The 23,007-nt window shown below is 38.8% G+C and overlaps 2 protein-coding genes across 2 annotated transcripts; one reads left to right on the top strand and one right to left on the bottom strand.

Annotated features, from left to right (window-relative positions):
- The first annotated feature begins 1,844 nt into the window (after positions 1-1,844).
- On the top strand, positions 1,845-9,839 carry LOC122974220 (acidic leucine-rich nuclear phosphoprotein 32 family member B-like). The gene is made up of 7 exons (XM_044342203.1): positions 1,845-2,033; positions 4,851-5,000; positions 6,239-6,361; positions 7,535-7,721; positions 7,831-7,928; positions 8,038-8,107; positions 8,980-9,839. Exons 1-7 carry the CDS (start codon positions 1,980-1,982, stop codon positions 9,054-9,056), a joined length of 759 nt encoding a protein of 252 aa, XP_044198138.1. The 5' UTR covers positions 1,845-1,979; the 3' UTR covers positions 9,057-9,839.
- Positions 9,840-13,413: 3,574 nt separating this feature from the next.
- LOC122974115 (coronin-2B-like) lies at positions 13,414-21,956 on the bottom strand. Its single transcript, XM_044342014.1, has 13 exons — positions 21,600-21,956; positions 20,390-20,506; positions 19,440-19,589; positions 18,957-19,157; positions 18,708-18,824; positions 17,501-17,605; positions 17,013-17,109; positions 16,089-16,204; positions 15,900-15,990; positions 15,638-15,792; positions 14,228-14,395; positions 13,711-13,779; positions 13,414-13,571 (listed from the first exon to the last, which is right to left on the bottom strand). Exons 1-13 carry the CDS (start codon positions 21,798-21,800, stop codon positions 13,506-13,508), a joined length of 1,653 nt encoding a protein of 550 aa, XP_044197949.1. The 5' UTR covers positions 21,801-21,956; the 3' UTR covers positions 13,414-13,505.
- Positions 21,957-23,007: the final 1,051 nt, after the last annotated feature.

Below are 23,007 nucleotides of genomic sequence, written 5' to 3'. Positions count from 1 at the left end.
CAAGGATATGAAGGATAAAATTGTCAAATATTCTCTGGTTTCAGCTTCTCTAATGTCATATGTGACATTAAATTAAAAAGATAGGTTTTAGGTTTTGGATGGTTGGTCGGCTCTAAGGAATTGTCAATGCCATTTTTCACATTTTTCAACAATTAATCAATTCATCAAGAAAACAATCTGCACATTAATTGATGATAAAAAAAATAATCATATACAGTAGTTGCAGCCCTAATTCTGGTCTGTATACAGTATATGTAGGCTAACTTACCTCTGGCAGTAACATAGAGTCTAATGTTAACCATTAACGAGATGAAAAGTTGTTTTTCTGCCTGATACTTGGATAAAAGTTTCACCCTCCTTTGACTCCTAAAGCCCACAGAGCTAATCGTATAATACATGCAGTAATTTAAGGATAAACTACATGGTGCAAATCCACCAGTCACTGCATGAATATAATTAATATGGTAATTCAAATGGAGATGCTACACATTAATTATAAGATATCTATAAACAAATTAGTATCAAATACTACACAGTCAGTATCTGTAGGATCCATAGCATTATTTTTCATTAAGAATATCCTGTTTTCTGTCTTCTTTTCGAATTTATATGTTAATTTGAGAGAACATATCAATTATGATAAGGTGATGAGTAACTTGTTTGCAATGAATACTATCTCACTGTGTCAGTAGCTGTAAAGATTTATCATACATATATTTTGATAAGGAGTGTGTTGTTTTCTGTCTTTGCAAAAATACCTAAAATGCATAAATGTCCGCTAGAGGCGCTGTGGAGTCTGGTTTCCCTGCTGCTGCCGTTTCCCTCCATTTACAAATCAACACCTGATGCATTCAAGTGCTTCCCAAAAACTCGGACTTTACAGCTCCCGAGCACTGGAGGAAATCAAGCTCCTTTAAAAATTTTCTTCATAATTTCAAATCTGTGACAAGTCTGTTTTTCTTATTATTTCGTATCAACTGAAACATTAAGTGGCTTTAATTATACACATCAGTGGCTTCCTTTCCCAGTAGGTAAGATCATCAAAAGTAAAAGATGACAGTGAAGCGTTGCAACTAACGACTATTGCCTTCAGTGTTGCCATCTGCATGAGAAAATAAACGCTCATGGAATCTTATCAATGAACCAATATTGTTTTGTAATAAGAGTATATATTCTAACTTTCTATTTGATGAAAAACAATGTATTGTGCTGATATGTAGTTAGTATAAATGGCACTTCATACATGAATATATTTATAACTTTTAAATGGTTCTCTATTAATTATGAGATAGTAATAATTATGAGATGCTTTCTCAGAAGTGTGAGATAGTAAGTCATAATTATGAGTTGATGGCTCCATTTTATTTTTTTTCACTGGTGAATGCAATGCGCTACTGTAATAGTTAGTAAAAATAGTCCTTTATAAATTAGGAATGTTTTGATTTTTAAATCAGTTTTAATATTTTTAGGTCGTCAGCATATGGTGAAAAATGCTAAATTCTGATATTTTCGAGGGTAATTAAAAGCGGCACAGGGCTTGACCCACTTTTAACACACGCCACAGGAGCGCTTCACTTGTTCTAGACTCTGTGTTAAGTTCGTTACGAGGAGATAGAGCAAAACCGGAAGCTACATATTTGGCCCTCGGAATTAATGTATATGCCGAAACACTTTTGTAGAGAACGCAGCTGATTTTTCTGAGTTTTAAAAACAATAAACGTCTGTAAAGTATCGAGGATGCTGAGAGTTTAGCTGTAAATACAAACTCTGGAAAACAACAACGTCTCGCTCTGATTTCCGCTGTCGTCAACGGGAGGGATTTATTTTGGAAGTCTTACCCGGAAGTCCTCCGGTTTTTAGCCTCGTTAGCTTCACGCTGGTTCCGCGTGTTGATACTGCAGAGAGGATCGAGGAGAAACAAGTTTTTTGAAACGCAGAGAAACAAAAAACTCCGGCCAAAAAAAACCCCACAGAGGAAAATGGACATGAAGAAGAGGGTCTCTTTAGAGCTGAGGCACCGGTCACCGACAGAAGTGAGTAACCGGTTTGTTTTCTTGTTGTTTTACCGGAGACGTTGCAGTGTAAACTTGACCGGCCGGAGAAGGAGGGGAGGAGAGCACATGGCAGCGTGCCTGCATCTCCAGAAAAGTGCTCAAATATCTGCTGTTGTGCAAAGATAAGCTGCAAGCTCACATAAAGTCTTATGTACAATTAAATAAACTTATTTTTATATATTAATTTCACGTCAGGACTTGGTAATTTTCTCACAGGTAAACAGCCCGGTCACGGAGAGACGCACCGCTGTTTTTTTATCCTTATGTTCACATTTATTTCACTAATTTTGGGCCCAAATCGTCCCTTGCAGAGTCTAAAATTGCCAGTTATATGAAAGGAAAGTTGCATGTTCATCCTGTTCCTGTGCTGAAATGCACATCCGTGTCTGTTACGGGGCCTGGCTAATGTCTGGGACCGCGTTATTTCCCAAGTTAAAAGGCGGTTTATGTTTGCGTTGCATATGGCAGCGCACAATTTAAATTAAATACACCACAAAATTAGACCTTTGTGTTCTCTTTCGTTAAACTTATATACTCTTTGTAGTTATATATTCAAAAAATAACTAACAACGTTAATGTATGCAGATAAATGATTTGTCACGATATGTTCGTGTAATTAGGCAGGAAATGCTTAAATTTCGTTTTACACACTATAATACTGGTAAAATCATTATTCGTGTTATATTAACAGCTCAACACCAATATGTGCGTGGCTTCAGAAATATTTAATCTATATCCTATATATAAAAACCTATAATTTGCGTTGTTGATATATGGCCGCTCCAGAGTTTAGTCGCAGCCCGTGTCCGTAACGCGTTAAGGGCGCGTAGCCAGCGGCGTGCTAGCGCTAGCGTGCTAACCCGGGTACTACGTATGCTCTTGGTTTCAATACTTTGCCTGCGTTGCTCCCCAAAAACCGCCATAAACCAGCTTATTACCCGTCGGGGTCACTTGCGGGGTCACCACCGGGGATATAAAAGCAAGACACCGGCGGAGGGACGGTTAACGGACAGCTAGCAGCAGAGCTAACTTAGCTACGTCACGTGTGTTGGGAGTTTACAAACAGAGCTGCGGCCGCGATCCGTTCCGATATGAAGCCACACAAGAGTCCTTTCCTCTAAAATCCTTCCCCCTTTCCACTAAAACCCTTCACCTGTGGTGTCCTAATGTCTTGCCTCGTGATTGGATCGTGTATATTAACGTTTTAATGACATTTTTGACCGCATAATGTGTAATAAAGAGGCTGCGGCAACGTTGAATTACACACCAGTAAAGGAAACAGACACTTAATTAGAGCTGCAGCTACTAGTTGATGAGTTTCAACTGTTAAATTAATCAGCAACTATTTTGATACTGAAAAAAAAGTTTAAAAACGTCAAAATTCTCTCATTCCAGCTCTTCACATGTGAATATTTTCTGGTGTCTTTAAGTTTTTTGACAGTAAACTGAATTTCTTTGGGTTTTGGACTTAAAACAAGACATTTAAAGTTGCGTCTCGGGCTTTGTGATCAAGATGTTTAATAGTTTTCTGACATTATACAGACCAAACAACTAATTAATTGATCAATAATGGAAATATGTCAATTATTTTCTAGAGTAATCAAGCTGTTTGGTCTATAAAATGCCAGAAAATGGTGAAAAATGGTGTTCAGTGTTTCCTAAATTCCAAGATAACATCATCAGACGTCTTTTTTGTCTCGACTAACAGTCCACGACACAAATATATTCAGTTTACTGTCATAAAAGATTAAAGAAATGATAAAATATTCACATTTTGAGAATCCAGAACCAGAGAATTAGATTTTTTCTTCTTTTAAAATGTCTTAAAATGATTCATCAATTATCAAATTAGTTGGCAATTAAAATAGCAGTTGGAAACCAACCGATTAATCACTAATAATATGTAATAAAGAGCATTGATTGATTGAATCGTTGCAGCTCTGGTCATTTCTAGAGCTGCAACTATTAGTCAATCGAGAGAAAATGAATCTACAACTATGATGCAAAAAATAAAGTCTGTTCATGAGTTTGAATATTTTCTGGTTTCATACAAGATTAAAAAACAAGTTATTTGAATTTGTCAGTTTTAGTGTGAAAATCCGGGAAATGCTGATGAATATTTTACAGATGAAACGATTTGATCAATTAACCAAGAAAACAGTCATTAGATTCATCAATAATAAGAAAAAAATAGTTCAGTATATTCATATATATATTTTATTTGACAAAAGAAGCCAGAAACTGAAAAGTTAAATGTTGTCTGAACACAATCAGCCTTAAACAGTTTAAAACTGGTAAAATTATGTCGTTGAAATCAGTGAATATCATTAAAAGACGAACGAGACGACAGATCGAAACATTCAGTGACTCACGTCTGTGACTCACTTTGTTTTTTTTACCTAACAGGAGTCGTGACATTTGATTCCAAAGTGTTTTTAGAAAAAAAACAACAAAAAAAAAATGGTGAAAACAAAGTGATTTTTTGTACAGTTTAATTTAATAACCGTTATTCGTGTGGTTTCAGTCTCTCGTGATCTCACACATCGAGGGCGTGTTTCTGTGAGAACGCGTCTTTGTGGTTAACTGATGAAGAATAGTGGAGCAGAATTAGTCACGGCGACGCCACAATCTAATCACACGTCTTATCGAGAGAGTAGATTTTGTCATTTTGAAACAGAGCGATGTGTGTGTGTGTGTGTGTGTGTGTGTGTCCACCAGAAACAAACAGTTCATTTCAAACCCCTCCCTGGACTTCTTTTAACCCACTAACCCCCCCCCCCCCCTCCCTCCGTCCAGGTCCAGGAGCTGGTTCTGGATAACTGTCGCTCCAGCGAGGGAAAGATCGAAGGAATCACAGCAGAGTTCTCCAACCTGGAGCTGCTCAGCCTCATCAACGTCGGCCTGACCAGCGTAGCAGACATCCCCAAACTGGACAAACTCAAAAAGGTAAAAAAAAAAAAAAAAAAAAGTACTGAAGAAACGTTCCAGATGTGTTTTAACGAGTGTTTGTGATGGTTTACAGGAGCGTTTGACGGCTGAGTTTTCACATCATTTTGGACACAAGTTGTAGTTTTTCACGGTTCACTCAGACGTTAACGAGAAGAAGAAGAAGCACTTTGATTCAGAAGAGAATTAGAATTGATTTATATTTTAAATATAATTATAAATATCGTTTCTGGAGCAGCAACAGTGATGTTAACAGCAGCAAATCCACTGTATAAACTTTATAATATATCAAATCTATCATGTGAATAAAATAAATAATAATCCTGACATCAGTTTAGAAAGAACGAAGAACACTCCTCCTCCTCCTCCTCCTCCTCCTCCTCTTCCTCTGCTGCTGATGTGAGTCACAGCTGTAGGTAGAGAGGAGAAGCTGTTTTGTCTCAGCTTGTAGTTAAATTAACAAGAATTTGCCAGATTTTAAGAGGCAAACTAAGATAAACAGACGTCTCTTTTGGTTTTTAGCTTGTTTGTAACAATTCGCTAAACACAATCACAAAAACACACCTTGATTTACACACAACAGAGAAAAAAAAAAAAAAGAAGGTGCTAACACCGCAGACACCGCATGTCGTCCCGTGGAGCCGCTCTGAATCACCGCAGGGGGAATTCCTTCAGCGTGTTCGTCGTTTAGCGGCGGCGCTGCTGAAAGTTTTCAGGGGGAAACACTTTGTATCAGATCTGTCTGAAACTGAGAGCTTCAGAAATATCACAAAAAAATAACTAGTTTAATGAGAAAATATAAAGATTTTAGGTAAGAAATCACACTTTATAGTATCGTCTGTATTTTCTAAGATGTGGCTGCATCTTGACTTTACTCCACAGTTTCTTAGAGGATATATTTAGACCTTAAATTGTCTTGTTCTGACTTAATCTGAATATATTCAATTTACTTTTTATATATTTGTGGAAATAAAACAGAAAGTCGTCACATGTGAGAAGCTGGAAGCAGAATATTTGGCTTTTTTGCTTCATAAATGACTGAAATTATTCATCAATTTCAAAATAGTAAAACAGAAAAGCAACAAATTGATACGTTTACAGACGTTAGGTGTTTTATCTTGATAAATAACTTCAATCAATTGATTATCTGACAATCGACTAATCAGCTTTTCATTTACGCTGCTGCTGAAATATGAAGAAAACAATAAAGAATCTGTTTTTTCTTTGTCTCTGTGCAGTTGGAGCTGAGTGACAACAGGATATCAGGCGGTCTGGAGGTCCTGGCGGAGCGGCTGGTGAACCTAACGCACCTCAACCTCAGCGGGAATAAGTTCAAAGACATCAGCACCCTGGAGCCTCTGGTGGGTGGAGTTAAGAACCCATAAATAGTGATAAATGTGTGGAGATCAATCGTGTTTGTAACGAACGACGACTTGGTAAAATACTTTTTTTGCAGCAACGTTTGCTCACAGACGCTGTTACTGTTCTGTGGATCTAAATGAGGTGGAAACAAAAGACGACGACGTTACGCTAATTAAGCTTCACTTTCTCTATAATTAACATGATTATAATAAGTGGGACTAACTTTCTACAGTTACAGGGAATAAACTGCTAAACGGAAACTAAATACTATAATCTACAACAGGAATGCGTCTCGACAGGCTTCACCATCGACTGTATATAAACATGGACGACGCAAAGCCAAAATATCTCCTTTCCAGGAGCGGCCATCTTGCTTGTGTGACATCATTAGGAGTCTGTGCAGTAGAGTCGGGTGGTGGGATGAAGAAAAACGAGCACTTGGACAAACGTCAGTGTCGTAAGAACGACCTGAAATGACAGAAACCATTTTATTTGTCGTGTACTTTGATTTTTTTTTTGTTCGGTTCATGTCCGCTAGCATGGAGGGGGCGGGGCTTATGACCTGTACTGCAGCCGGCCAGCAGGGGGCGATCAGGATGTTTTCACACAGTCGATGGGCTGCACATACAAGACGGATAAATTATTATTCGATATAAACTCGCTGCTAAACTTACAACATTACAGTTTAATCACCAACAGAAACTAAACATCTTCACAATAAGTAAAAGTTATTTGTAAGCGTTTAGTCACAAAGTGAAATACAGAAATACACAATAAAACCATAGAAACAACCAAACGTCTGTCCAAACAGATGTTTTTAGCTGCTTTTTAAATGAATAAACACAATCAGCAGAGCAGTGAAAAGCTGCGTCACCGCGGCTCTTCAGGCGGGTTTGTGGAAGCGAGAGCGAGCCGATGTGTAGACGGGAGCCTGTTAGTGAGAGCGAGAACTTTTAACACATTTAATCCTCATCTGTGGTCACGAACTGAGGAAATCAACTGAAACTGAACGTGTTAGAAACCATTTAACTTTTATGAGGCCGTTCTCGACAACCCAGCGCGCGAGCCGTCTGCAGAAAGGGCGTCGCCTAGCAACAGGCTAACCCTCACTGTTTCCTCGAGCCTCTTGCAGACGAAGCGTGACGTCACGTCTTGACTTTTCTCCTCCCCAGAAAAAGTTGCCCCAGCTGAAGAGTCTAGACCTGTTTAACTGCGAGGTGACGAACCTGGCCGACTACAGGGAATCCATCTTCAAGCTCCTCCCCCAGCTCACCTACCTGGACGGCTACGACATCGACGACTGCGAGGCCTCCGACTCCGACGGCGAGGGAGACGGAGTCGAGGACGAGGACGAAGAAGGTGAGGGTTCATCATCGTCATCGTCGTCGTCGTCGTCGTCGTAGACAGAAGGAGAAACTCAACCGAAGTAAAAAAGTTAAAACATGTTTTGATCATTTCTGTTTTCCAGAAGGAGAGTCAGAGGACTTCGAGGAAGAGGAAGAGGAGGACGAGGAAGACGTAGTGGCTGAAGATGATGATGACGACGATGACAGCGGCGATGACGAGGTGAGTTCGGGGTGTTTTTGTTTTGTCACATATGTATCGTCCCGCTGTGTCGACCTGATCACTGTCGGGATTTAAAGCTGCTTTCAACCACCGACTTTTCTCTCGGCAGGACGGCGAGGTGAACGGAGATGTTGACAGTGAGGACGATGACGACGATGAGGAAGATGAAGAAGATGATGGTCAGTAACAGCTTCGTTCTTCATATTTCAGTTTTACCAACCCGTTTCTGAACATTCAATACGTTAATATACTTAATTAACTCTTTGTCTTATTGATGATGTCATCTTTATTGATAAAGGTGGAGAATAAAGCTGCAGCTGTTATTTAACCTTCATTTATTTTCTTGATCTATCAAACTAAAACCTTTTATAATATTATCCTGATGTCTTAAAATGTCTTGATTTTCTTACCAAAAAGCCTAAAATATACAATTTACTGTCATTAAAGACCAAGAAAAGCAGCAAATTCTCACATTTCAGAAGCTGAAACCATCAAATGATGGTAATAATAATAATAATAATAATAATAATAATAATAATAATAATAATAAGAATAATAATTGCAGCTGTAGTGACGACACTGGTCATGTTTAAGGTTTAACTCAAGTTTTTGCATTAAGTCTTTAAGTTCTTAGTAACTGTTAACTAGTTTCAGTCATTTGCTAACATCATAAAATAATGTAAATCGGTTGCTAGGAAACATCCAACGAGAGTCAACTATTTAAACAGGAAGTGATTGTAGCGTCACAAACTGTAACATAACTTTCAGAAATCAGGTAGCAGTTTACAGTGAAGCTAAACTAACCGACGTTATTCAGTCGTTTAGTGTAACGTCGTGTAGTTTGAGGTTTAGTGTTTGAGATGTCGACCATAAACCTCGTTTACTGTTCAGTCGTAACGACTCAGCAGAAAATAATAAATACTGTTATTGATCCGACTTGTAACGGTCATCAGTTGTTAATTAAAGGTCTTAGCGTCATACTGGATATTCCCAGGAAGTGTTAAACTGGTGTTAAACTGGTTGTTGAATCCTCCTCGTGTCTCCTCCGCAGATGAGGACTCGTCTCCGACCAAAGGAGAGAAGAGGAAGAGGGACCCTGAAGATGAGGATGATGAAGACGATGATTAAGGACCCACGGAGACCCTGCAAACCCCTCTGACCTCTCGCCCGCTGACCCTACATCCCCGACCCCCGCAATCTCCCCTCCCCCACCAACGCTAGCCCCACTCCCCCCCTCTCCCCCCCCCCCACTCGGCCGACTCCCGGGCTGCGTTCCATTTCTGAAACTGGTTTCCTCCCACTGAGCCTCCGTCAGCTCCTGCAGACCAAAAACCCTCCGTTAATTTATAAAAAAATCATTTCCTCCCGTTTTCATAATCTTCAACAGTCAGTTTTTAAATTCATCTCCACAGCTGGATCCAAAATCTGCTAACAGATTCCCGAAAATGTAAAAAACCATCAATTAATCAGTTTACATCATCTAACAACACTTTTAATCTAATAAATTTACATAAAAGTCGCCTAGAAAAACTTGTGTTGCTGTAATTATTATTATTTTCTTGGATCTTTATCGATGTGGCGGCACAGAAACAGCTTCAGACTCTCACAACAATTATTTTACATCTATTAATCTGTCCATTTATTGTCCAGATTATTTGTTTTGTCTCTAAAATGTCAGACAACCGTGAAAAAACGCCCGTAATACGAACCGTAAACAGCAGCGATTCTTCACATTTGAGAAGCTGAAACAAAACAAAGTTTGGAAAAAAAGATTCAAACGATAACTCGATGTTCTGTCAATCAATTAATCGACTAATCGATTCAGATTAAACACCTCGCTGCTTATTAAATAGAAAATTTGGCGCCAAATGGAGCAGAATAAAGAGCATCTGTGACATCACTGGGATTAAACTTTCACTTCAAAAAAGGCACTTAAACAGTCGATTTATTGATTTTTCATGTTAAATCCAATAAAGATACATCATAGAGAAGAGGACTTTGTTAATCCTGGTTTAAAAGTAATAAAACCTCAGTAGTGAGATAAAACGCACAATATTGTTTTATATCTGTAAGTTATGTTAACGGGTAAAACATGACAGTCAATCTATTACATCAACACACGTTTTCAACATGAGTTCTCTTCGGTTTCATCATCAGGCGTCACAAAAACAGTCTGCGATGGGAATTTGTGACAACTCCAAATTCCTACTCCGCTACCAAGAAGTAAATGCATCACCAGTCGTGAAAAGCTTGAAATTGAAGCATCACAGAAGAAAAAAAATTTGCTTCAGTCCGTTTGTACAGACCAGAGAGACATAAATAAGCTTTTTTGTTGTTGTTGTTGTTGTTGTTGTTTTTTTTTCTCTTTTTAGATCTCAAGTTATCTCGATCACAAGAAAAGTTCGTCATAAGCTGCCAAAATTACTTTTCTTTGTAATATTTAGTCAATTAATTCACAACGTCAGACATTCATAAACACATTTAAAACAGCTTAAACGTCAGAAATGATTAAATTTCCGTCATGTCTGTAAACGGAGATGATTAAAGGCTCATGGGAGGAAACTCTCCCAACACCCCTCTGACATCATCACTCTGGGACTGAACCAACGGCTCTGATGTCATCACCCGATAAGGCTCTGTGACGTCGGCGACAGACAGTCGAACCAAGTGAACCATCCAAAAAAAAAAGAAAAAAAAACCTCCCAAACCACCTTTCCTCCCATCTCCTCGAGGCCGAGCGCGCTCAGGGCAAACTGTGTTCTCTCTTTTTTGCCAACAGAGCTTTTTAAAAGAAATATTTTTTCAGAGAAATTGTTTTTTTTTTTTTTTTTTGTTTAATTTTGTATGGTTGTCTGGGGACGCACTGTCTCTCTCTCTCTCGCCTCTCTCTCTCTCTCGCCCTCTCTCTCTCTCTCACCCTCTCTCTCGCCTCTCTCTCTCTCTCTCTCTCTCTCTCGCTCTCTCTTTTCTTTTCTTTCTGCTCGGTAGAGTTCAGTGTAGGTTGTGGTTGAAGTTTGTGTATTTTTTTTTTTTTTTTTTTTTTTTTTTTTTTTTTATTACTTTCTGTAAGTTAAAGGAAAAAAAACCAACAAAAAAAAAATACAAAAAGGACTTTGTAAATAAAATCTTAACATTTTGCTTCTGGCGTCTCCTCTCTCGCCTTTTTTTCTCAATGAAGTTTCTCCCTCTCGGTTACGGCGGGATTAACCTGCAACATAACGTATATCCACGATGCTGAAATAATGAAAGTCACACTAGATTTTTTTAAATAATGACCCTTTTTCACACAGAAAAGCAGGTCTGTCTGTAAGACTCTCATGTCATAGCTGTTTATTTCCAATCAATTTGTTCATTAAACAGTCGCCAGTTTTAGCCAAAATTACACTTTTTTAAGGGGGTGATATTTTGTCTTATGCTTCTGGTTCCTGCTTTTGTTTATGTATAGATATTTTGTCAATACTACTGATTATTACTGTTTGTTCTTCACCTACAAACAGGAGAAATACCCTCCTAGAGCACTTTATTAGGAACACCTGTGCAATCTAATACAACAGCTCTGCCATAAATTCTACTTTTACGAAGTTTATACATTTCCAGTTTTTGTTGACGTTGTCAGAAAGGTGATGATTTTACTTTATAATCATTATTGAGGTCGTAGTGGGTGTTGGTGGTGGTGGACTGGACTGCATTATGTTGAAAGTGTCCCTGATATTTCGCCACCTTCACGTATATTAACCCTTAGATACCCACCATAGACCCATTATTTTAGGGAGAGATAGCAGGTCAACAGTATAGGCCATACAGAAGTGGCATACATCATCTAAAAGCTGGAAACCTCAAGATATTTGAGATGCAGCTCAGCACTGTGTGCCACATCTTTCTAGTCATAAATCTTTAATAAACATGTTTTAGTTAAGCGTCTATTCAAAGTTTAGTGTGTAAGGGCTGAGAACATTATGATGGAAGTGTATGATGGCCATTATGCTCAGTTATATTTTTGGATTGATACCATTTGTTACACAGATTTGGTGCAAAATTAACTAATTTTTGATCACTCGAAAATTGATAAACATGGTCAAAAAATCCCTCAAAATACCACATTGATACACCAAGACCTTGAGGAACCATAGAAAAATTCATGCTGTGATTTGGTATCAAAAACTTTTGACATTTGGAGATTTCTGTAAGAATTGCGTTTTTCAGTGATTGGATGACGAGCGCTTCTGTTCTAGAAATTGCTCAGAAACACCTTATTGTCAATATACCAAGGAAAACCATAAATCCTCTGAATGTCCCGTGTCTCTAGTTTGTGGTTAAAAAGTTTCATGAGGCTTTGAATATCCAAGAAGTTACGTTATTGAGGTGTTGTTCCTAATATTTTGCCCTTCATGTGTTATCAGCTGCTTTCCAGTTAGACTTCACTTTAGTCCAGCTGTTCCACTCCTACAAAGTATGTTATCTCAGGTCTTACCTGTGAAGGTGTGTCCTGAATGAGAAACCTTTTGCCTCGGGTAATTTGCATGAATTTGACTGCTGGATCGTTTGTGTTTATTTGCCTCCAAACAGTCGACGTACTGTTGTGAGCTACCAGCTGTGTTTGTGTTCAGCTCAGCTTGTGACTGAACTCAGAACTCACCACAAACTTATTTCCCTCCAGTCTGTATGTTTATTAAGTAGATGCACTGAGCTCCAGGAAATGTTCACATTTGTTGGCTCAATCTTTGCGTCACTTCACGCTGCCTCGGGCAAATTTGCATCTAATCGTGTCTTTCTTTTCATTGACTTTGTGTCAATTTTGCCACCGATTTTGCCAGAGTGTGAAGCAGATGTCCTCGTTATGTGATCAGCACAGTGTTTACCTCCGGCCCAAACAGCCGACGTGCTGGAACGTTTATGAATTTGACTCAAAGTTCAGGATATGAGCAAATTTCTGCTGAAGTAGAAACATTTTCAACTCGCGTCTTCGCGTCAGTCGAACTTGCATCCATTGACAAATGAGATCGGGGGATTTTTTCACTGATGATTCAACCCAGACGTTTAGGGGGAAACCCCACAAATACCACACACATACATTTACATGCTTTGAACCTCGGCCTTAAATTTAATTTAACCTGCTGCTCTGGTTTGACCATAAAAACCTGGAAACAATGAGGAAATAAAAGACTGTTGAGTTTGGTAGAATAGATATACTTCCATAAAACTTAACAAATTCCCCAAAGAGTTAAGTTCTTTATTTGAAACCCTTTTTAGTGAAATCCTTGGAGGTGATGATTCCTTTGTCCCTGAAGGAAAAGATGTTAATTTGCTAAATTTGTTGCCGTTTGGTCTAAATTTAACAGTTGACGGTAGATCACTTTAATGTGCTGTTGACATTACATATCAACTACTTTATGTCATCAGTTAAAGAAATCAGAGTTGAGGAGTTGTTGGTGATCCAAAGAACGTAACTGAAAATCTTTACAAACACAATAACCAGGTAAAAATATCAAGTGGTGTCTTTCTTTTATTGGTTGGAAACGTTGAGCAGTTCGATTGGTTCGGTGTGAAAACAGCAACGGTGAGAGCAGATCGGTCGAATCAGAAAGTTGCCCTCATGTTGTTTCTGGTGTTTTTGATCTCTAGTTCCAGTTGAGCAATCCTCACCTGCAGAACAGGAACAAACTGGGAATTCCTCAAAATACAAAGATTATTAACTTGTAACAGAATCAAACATTACCGCTTGATAACAAAATGTTTTCTAATCCAAGTTTTCATCTTTTCTGAAGTGTGGTTGCGTACTAACGTCTTTCTGATGAAGTTGTTCTCTCAGGCCTCTAATCTCGTCTTGCTGTCTGTAAAATGCTTGAAGGAGCTGAAATAAAAAGGAAAACTTGAATGAATTTATTAGCAGGAGCAGGGAAACAGACCAATGGATTTAACACACCACAACACCACTAATAAATGTCAAGTTTTTATTGGAAAAGATAAAAACGTGACAGAAATGAACCATTTTCTCTTCTTCTGGTCAGAAGATTTACATGAGATTTATACAACTCACGGTTAACACTTAAAGCCACAAGTCAGGTTTTTACAGGCTTTTTGTTTGATTGTATTCAATGACTGCAACATTATACAAATTAGATGTGCAAAAATATGAACAAATGTAATAAAAAGGAAAATGTTCCTACAAGTTAACAGTGAAGACGTCCTCTAATTCAAATAGCAAAATCCAAAAGATCCAAAGAAAGCATTCACGTTCTCCCAGAAACACATCCTCTCACTTTACCTGCTAAAGTTTATATCTCTGTTCTGTATCTCACCTCGCTCTCGGTTGTGGGTGGCGGTCTCTCTGCGGGTTCGCAGCAGTGCGGCGTGCAGCAATACGTCCACAGCGGGGCCTGCGTCTCATCTGGCTGCCACCCCGACAGATCGCTCACCTCCCTCGGGTATTTGGCGTCTTGGTAGGCCAGCTGCTCCTCAAGGAAGGCCTCGAGAGAGAGAGATGATCAGCCGGTTTATATAAACTAGTCAGAACTGACAGCAACAGTCAGATTTTACTGGGTTTACTGTAATTAAGAGCTGCTGATGTGGAGAAAACATCAGTCTCTTATTGGAGAGAAAGCAAGGTGGGAGTTTTTTGTATAATCACATTTCACACACTGAAGGTTTTATTTGTGTTCAAATCATCTATGATTATATGCTGTGTTGTGACATGAAAGAGTGGCACAATGATGATGGTGCAATCACTATGTTTGGCTCCCTACATGTGACATATTGTTTCATAAGGAGAAAGTGAAGACGCCGGACCTTGCGGCGGTGCTACCTTGGGGGCTACTTTGGTTTTACGTGTCATGATTGTTCTCAAAGTTCAGTTTTTTAGGGTTGACCTTGTTTTTCACATATCCTCAAATGTGCAACTAATAAGACGACAGCTGTCCATGCAAGAGTTCCTGTACAACACCACCTTAATTCTTAAATTCTTAAAACATAACACTCGCAGAAAATGCACGGCAACAAGGGAACAATGCTTAAAATGTAAAACTGTTTTAATCAAATACTCTCCAACCAGTGGATATACATTTAAATGGTCATCAGAAATACCCCCACCCCACATCCATCCTATTATTTCTCATAGTTTGTTGTGTATATTTTTGTTTCCAACAATGTTATAATGTCTTTCTTGCCTGTCGATATATAGATTTCAGTGTACTGGCACTTAAAAGTAGTTGTTTTAACAGCTGAGTGCTGCAAACTTACAGTTGCAGCAAACTATTAATAACCCATTTTACATGTACATTTATTTGATTTGTGTAAGAGCTGGAACGGTGGACTTTACATGGAGGTTCTGCTTTGCTATTTGTCTGTCAGAATATATGGAGGTCAGCCACAAAGAGAACTTGGTGTTGCAGCGTCTTTATCTTATCAACACAACGCAGAAGCCCAACGGTTACATCTGCTCAACCAAAGCACCCCACCTTTCAGTGCTGCTAATCATGTGTAAAAACCTGTAGAATTAGAAACTTAAAGGCATCAGAGACGTTCTCTTCTTCCACTTCTTGTGATATGACTTTACTCACAAACCTGCAAATCCACCACAGGAACTGCAAATCACCCAAACCTCATGTTACTGTATTTTAACCAGCAGCTTAACCAGGCTGCCTCGGTAAAGGTTTCTATGAGGTATGCGTTTGGTTTGGATGTGATTCAAACCATAGTAACACATTTGCTACCTCCTCCATAAAGTCCAGGTCTGATCCTGGCACCGTGCCAACAGCTGGGCTCATCTGGAACCAGCTCAGCTGCCTCACTAGGCCCTTGTCAGCAGGGGTTTCTGGGTAAGGGTTGGCTACTCTAGTCCCAGGCTTCAGAGACATCAGTACTGGGCCTGATGAAAGACACAAGTGAGAGAAAGAGGCATTTCTACTGAGTCATTGAGAGAAACTGGAGGCATGTAGTTATTGTCGGTCGTTCAAAGGCACAGATGTTACTGACTTCTGTTGATCCCTGACAGCCACTCCTGAGCTGTCATGGCCGCCTGGTTTCCTGCTGTCATTGGGTACAGATCCTCTTGAAAAATACCTGACTGAAAGGAAAGACATAACTTTCTATCTTTCAGAGTTTTTCTCTGTCTTGAATATCATGGTAAAATGCAACACATTAATGAGAATGATAAACCTTAACCTCTTTTCGTGGTACGATCATTGACAGTGGTTCCACCAGGTCTTTGACAGCGATCAGACGATAAAATCGAAAAACCTCACAGGCGCTCACATCCAGGCCGCGCTTTGGCATCACTCCTGAAGGGTGGAAAGAGGTTAAAAGACATGAGAGGTCACAGTCAGCAGAGCATTGGGAAAAAAGAGACAAATCACTTTTTGTAACATCTAAAACCATGTGATACTCTTGGTGTTCTTCTAAAATAAGTACAGTTACAGTTTGCTAAGTTGGTCTTCTCAAAAGATATTATTAAGTTTGTCTTTTCCTAAAATAAGTATCGTTACAGATAGCTAAAGCTGTTCTTTTTCTTAAATTAGCACTTTTTAGTACTCTGGAATAAGAATTGGTACAGCTAGCTTAATTGGTCTTTTTTCCAAACTATGTACTTATAGCTAGCTTATCGTTTTCCAAAAACAATGGCTTATGCATCTAGCTAAAGCTGGTATTTTACTAAAATTTGAATTAGTAAAGCTAGCTGAGTTTGTTATTTAGTAAAATATTTATTAGCACAGCTAGCTTGGTATTTTTCTCAAATGAGTATTGGTACAGCTAGCTATAAAGTTTGTCTTTTCCTAAAACAAGTATCACTACAGATAGCTAAAGCTGGTCTTTTTCTTAAATGAGTACTTATATGGCTAAGTTGCTCTTTCTAGAATAAGAATACTGCTGAAGTTAAAGTTTAGCGCTAAGTTGGTCTTTTTAGGTCTGAGTATTAGGATGCAACAAGTTGGTCTTTTAAAAGTAAAGTATATCAGGACATAAACAGTGACATCTATTAATGTTGTTATCTGTTTTTAAAATGTATCACGATCACACCAACAACTTTTATTAATATTAGTGAACAGCCGAGGTTATGACTCTGTGTATGTGTATGTTTGTACATCTCACCCAGTCCTTTCTGTGGCAGCAGTGACCTGTACTCCGTCAGGAAGCTGATGTAAGGTTTCTCAGCACTCAGCTCATAGTACCTGATGTTCCCGTCACCCTACAGCACATAAACACCATTAAACACTTAAGGTGACCCTTGACCTCCTTACTGTTGGTTGTGTGTAATGGTGATCTAGGAATTTTAGGGCACAACAGTATTTTCTGAGGCAGTTAGTTTGAACTCTGGGCACAGTTTTCCAGGTTAGAAAGATGTGATTTGAATCAGGGTAAATCAGTAATCAAAATAAAATGCCTAAAAATATGACTGAAGAAAACAGCCACATAATGCAGTTATAAGTATGAGGAGTCAGACGCAGAGCAAAAAAGCCAACAGCTTTAAGTTTACACATCTCTTGTTTAGACCAAAGGAAACCAACTAAAGGAGTGTAATTCTTCTGTTTGTCCTTAATCAATGATGAATATGTGCATGTTTTTGTGTGTTGTATGACCTTTCCAGCCAGGTAGAGCATATGTGTGTCTGGGTCATAGAACGGGAAGAGAACTCCTGCAGACCCGTCCAAATCTTCTTCGTACAGAGGCTCAGATAAGTCATCCTGCACACAAACACACATAGAGAGCAAGAGAGAGGCACAAACAAAAGTTTATCCTCTACATTTTCTTGATAAACATTATCAAAAACATCATGTTTTGGCAAGTATGAAGGGCCAAATGTTGAAGGACGGGTTCACGATGTCTTAAAACAACAGTCAAGTGCCCAAATGAAAGCATGTTTTTCTTGCCATAATCAATTCTCCTGTTCATACTGACCATTAGAAGATCCCTCCATAATGCATTTACTGTGTAAGTGTAAAATCCCCAAGCCTCCTACTGTGCAAAAATGTATTTAAAAGTTTGTCTGAAGCTAATATGAAGCTTCAGTCGTCCAAATGAGTCAAATCAAGTAGATATCTTTCAACGTTACAGTCTTTTTAGTGCCAAAGTTCCTCTTTTTGTTACTATACTTCCACCACAGCTCAACAGGGAAACACTGTCCGAGGAAACAAAGAGGGAATTTGATGCTAAAAAGACTGTAAGATATGAGTCAGATATGCACTTGATATGACTAACTCAGACTGCTTAAGCCTCATAAGCTTCACATCAACTTTTAAATGACTGTTAAATGACTGTGTGGACACACTGTGGGTTTTGGCCTCCATCACTTACATTGAAAGCACATTTGAAGGATCTTTTAATATCCAGTATGAACAGGAGGAATGATTACAGCGAGGAAAACCTCTTTCACTGATCATATGGACACCTGACTGTTGTTTTAAGACAGACTTCTCAGATTCCTGCCAGTGGTGCTTCACACATCCAATCAGACTGCTGAGCAACTAACCAAGAGATATTGTTGACCCTCACAGTCTCACCAAAAAATGTCATGCAGATTTACTCAGTGAATTTGGCAGCTTCTGCCTTTGTTTTATGCCTTACCGCAAAACATCTTCTTTTCAGGATTGTTTAAAAGAAGAGGTCCAGTTTAAACTGTTTTTCTAGAAGACATTTTGGTAGAAGATGCCGGTCACCATAATTTACAGTGAACAAGGTCATCATGTAACGACCACAGTTCAGAAAAAGGTTCTGGTAATAGAAAGTAAAGAGAACAATGAAAACGTATGTGTACACGTGTTCTGTTGTGTTATGTTTGTGTCTTACAGGGTCCCAGAGAACAATCTGTCTGTGGTTCCAGGGCGAGCTGCCAGTAGACAGCAGCATCTTCAACCCTCCAATGTATAAAACCTTACTGGCCCTGTGGGACTTACTGCTGGACACCTGCAGCAAAAAAACACATAATATACTGTGTGTATGAGATATACATAAATGCACAGACAACACAAGGTCAACTAACAGGTTCAGCCAACCTTTGTTTTCCATTAGTGCAAATTTTCAATCACTAACATACACCTGTAAAATCTTCCCTGTCCGTGGGTCCAGGACTCGAACCCGTCTGTCTTTGGATGTGACTGCCAGCCTGCTGCCATCACTATTGAAGCTGACAGACAACAGCAGCGTCTCGGACGGGTAACGGTGGTGGATCGGCATCAAAACCATACGGACCGGGTACCTGAGCACCGCACCTTCATGGGACACATCCCACAACAGCACCTGGAGCCCAAAGAAAGAGAGACAAAGTCAGGGCTGTTTTGCAGAATACGTTCACCTGATCTGCTCACACATTTAATTTTTGTCATCTTTTATTTAATGCTAAATTAACAATCAATGGAGTTGCAAAAGTAAAACATTAATGCCTCATAACTGAATATTGTATACAAGTTGAAGTGGGGATATAATATAATGTCTGATATGTCTTAAATATCAGTTAGGACGACATAAGAGTAAAAGTAATGTATTAGACTGACAGTAGCACTGACCAATGAGGCTCCTGACCTTGTAGTCGTAGGCGGAGCTAAGCAGTAGATTCTCAGCGGTTGGATGCCACTCAATAAGCCCTACCCTCCTGGAGTGACCAATTAGAGTCTTCCTGGCCAAGGTGAGGTCCTGTTGGACACCACAGACTGGGATGTCCCAGATCTTCACCTGGACACCAACACACATCCTTATTTGTACTATGCTTCTATACTCACTAATGATAATTTTCTCGTTTAATCATTTGGTCTTTAAAATGCCCGTTATAATTTCTTAAAGTTCAAGGCAACATCTCCAAATGTCTTGTTTTATCAAAAATCCAAAGATTTTCAGTTTACTATCATGTATGACATACAAAACCTTAAAATTCTCACATTTGAGAAGCTGCAACCACTGAATATTAATCACAAAAAATGTCTGAAACAGTTATTTGATTATTAAAATAGTTGCTGATTGTCTGTTGATTGACTAATCGATTAATCGACTAATCACTGCAGCTTTATACTTGTATCATTGACAAAATACATTTCCTAGCCCCTGACAATTCTAACCTTAACCCTCCTGTTGTCCCAAGAGGACCTTGTCATTATGGTGCTGTCATCAAAAAAACTGAAATGGTTTTAAAACAGTATCCTGACTAAACTTTTACATATACCAGTCTGCCATAATCCATCAACATATTTTCCTCTGATCTAAACTATAGTTAAAATAATTCATAATTTCTTAGTCAGGATACTGTTTTGAAACCATTTCAATTTTTTTGATGACAGCACATAATGACACCTGTTGTCCTCTCGGGTCAAAGTTGACCTTAGGCCAAGTTTTAACCCTCAAACTGCTCTTTGAAAGATTGAATCAAAACCTTAAATCAAAAACCTAAAAGAGTTTCAGCTAAAACACCCGAGCATTAATGTCAGCACACACACACACACACACACACAGAGGGAAAACATGAAGGAGACAGTGCGTACAGTGCAGTCCTCTGAGCACGAAGCAATGCAGTGATCGTCAAACGGGTTCCACTTAATGTCCAGGACTCTGCTGCTGTGACCGCACACCCTCGGGTGCTGAGGGTCAACTCTGCCTGTCTGAGAGAGACAGCATGAAACCATTTTTACTGCTTAGGTCACTCTGAAAAACCATTACTGCTTATGTAACCTAGAGAAGCTTTTAGTCAGCTGAACATGCAAAAATGTCCAATTTGTCTACAGGCAAGAATAGAATTCACATACTGTACATGAAAAACACATTTTCCAACACTATAAACATTTACTTGGGTTTAAATATAGATTTTCTCATAAGGAAACTACTATTTTCCTTATAACTAGTACCAAATTACAATTAAGACTTTTAACCACTGGAGGGCAGCAAAAAGACTCTTGACATGATAAACATAAACCAGATGAAAACACCCTCACCATACAATGGACTCAAAGGCTGAAACAGGTCATGACAAGCCTATCACAGATGAAGATGGAGACTTTTCTACAAAGATTATGAAAGCCTGAACAAAAGGACATGGATTGTGGTTTATTTTGTTGGCAAACTGTTGTCAAGAACAAATAATAAACTATAAAAGGGCAGAAAATTAAAGAAATTACATATCATATATAATTTATAAGTGTAATAGTTTAGAATTAATTTCTAAGTATATTAATGACCTTTTCTTGGATATTACTTATTTCTTCACTGTATTTATGACTTTCTGTGTGTGTACTTGGTGTCAACCTGTCACATTACAACATCAGATTTCACTTCTAATGCTGAAAGTTCCCACTAAAAGTTCAGTTTCAGAATTATGTTTGAGCTTCAAAGTTTCATGTGCACACGGAAGGCTGCTCCCGTTCATCTGATGTAAGTGACAAATGTATAAGCAGACATTTATGGCACATAACTAGTTTGGAGTGAGTCGTGAGTAAGTATTCCAATTACATAAGTGTTATGTGGAAACTTGAAGGCTCCAGTGCAGCAGGAGACATATTGTGTCTAGAAGTTACACTTTTGATAATAATAATAATAATAATAAAAAATGCAGATTCAGAAGTTTTAAATGAGGGAGAATGAGGAGATGTCATTTTAAGGATTTCAAGGAGGTAATTTAGTGGAAAAACAATATTAGACTCAAATTATTAGTTGAGTATTTGTATCTGTTCAAACATGTCTTTAAAAGTGACTACACACATGATGGATGGGCAGGACCAAAAAGGACCCTCCTCCGGCGCACTCGGTCACCACGGCGATGAAGCAGGGGTTGGCTGAGCAGTGGTGGTTGTCGTGGACGCTGCGTGTGATCGGCACCCCGTCGTAGCTGTGCTCCTTGGTGGCCGGCTTCCCGAAGACGTGACGAAACTTTGAGCAGCGAAAGGACGAACGCCACGACATCTGGAGGACAGGAAGTACAAGGGGAGGAAACCTGGGTGGTTTTATCAGTGTGCGTGTGTGTGTGTGTGTGTGTGTGTGTGTGTGTGTGTGTGTGTGTGTGTGTCATAGTCCAACCTAATCTGATAATAGTGTTGTGGAACTTCAGCAGCGGCATTATCAGGTCTTATCAATAATTCAATCAGCTGTCATTATTGGCTTTGATAATCTTATCAATAATAAATCTTCAATAACTGAACTTTTTAATCATTCATCACTACACACACACACACACACACACACACACACACACACACACACTCACACATACATACAACCTGATAAATCCATCATTCAGAACAGTTTTTCTTGTCTCATCAAATATTCAGAAGTTACATACAAACTTCCTGTGGTTACAAATTCCTCCTGACCTTTGACCTTTACTGTGGCTGGAGAAGATCAGCTTACTATAGAGAGAGAGGAGAAGAAGAAAAACATGAGGAGAGGTGGGCGGAAAGTAGAGAAGAAGAGAGGAGAGGGGAAGAAAGGAAAGGAGGTGAGGGAAGTGTTGTGGAAAAACTTCCCCATTTACTGCTGAAAATTGGTTTCAGTAACACCAATTTTTCAATTTTTTCAGGTTAAGAGATTATTTTCAGTCAGAAAAAGCTGATTTCTTCACTGTGTGTAAACTTAATCATGACAGTTATTCAAAAAGAGATTCAGAAAACATTTAAAAATATATATACAAAGGGCCATTTTTGCACAATATTTGATCTAGTAAAGGGTTAAATTATTACCTCCACCAACAAACTCCCACTTTAAGAATCAGGCATTTAGATTCGGATGGTGATCCAGATGTGCTCACCAACATTATTCATCCTCTCCAATTAGCTAATTTGATAGTCCAGGACTGTCCAGGTTGCATTCATGTCTTATTTCATGATGAAATCAAACCACACAGACGTTTGACTCCAACTTTGACAGTTTGAGGATTGTTCAGCGTAAACTGAGTGACATGTATCATGATTTTATGAGAGCTCAAGTACAACTTCTTGATGATATTTAACTCTCGCTATCAACTGAAATGTCCCAGATGCTCCTTTTTCACTTAACCCTCCTGTTGTCCTCTTGGGTCAATTTTGACCCGGGAGGATAACAGGTGTTATTATGTGCTGTCATCAAAAAAATTGAAATGGTTTCAAAACAGTATCATAAAACGGGCCCTTTCTAG

This window comes from Thunnus albacares, chromosome 22 (genome assembly GCF_914725855.1).
Source record: "Thunnus albacares chromosome 22, fThuAlb1.1, whole genome shotgun sequence".
In the NCBI taxonomy this organism is placed as follows: Eukaryota; Metazoa; Chordata; class Actinopteri; order Scombriformes; family Scombridae; genus Thunnus; species Thunnus albacares.
This window is presented reverse-complemented; position numbering and strand designations above follow the sequence as displayed.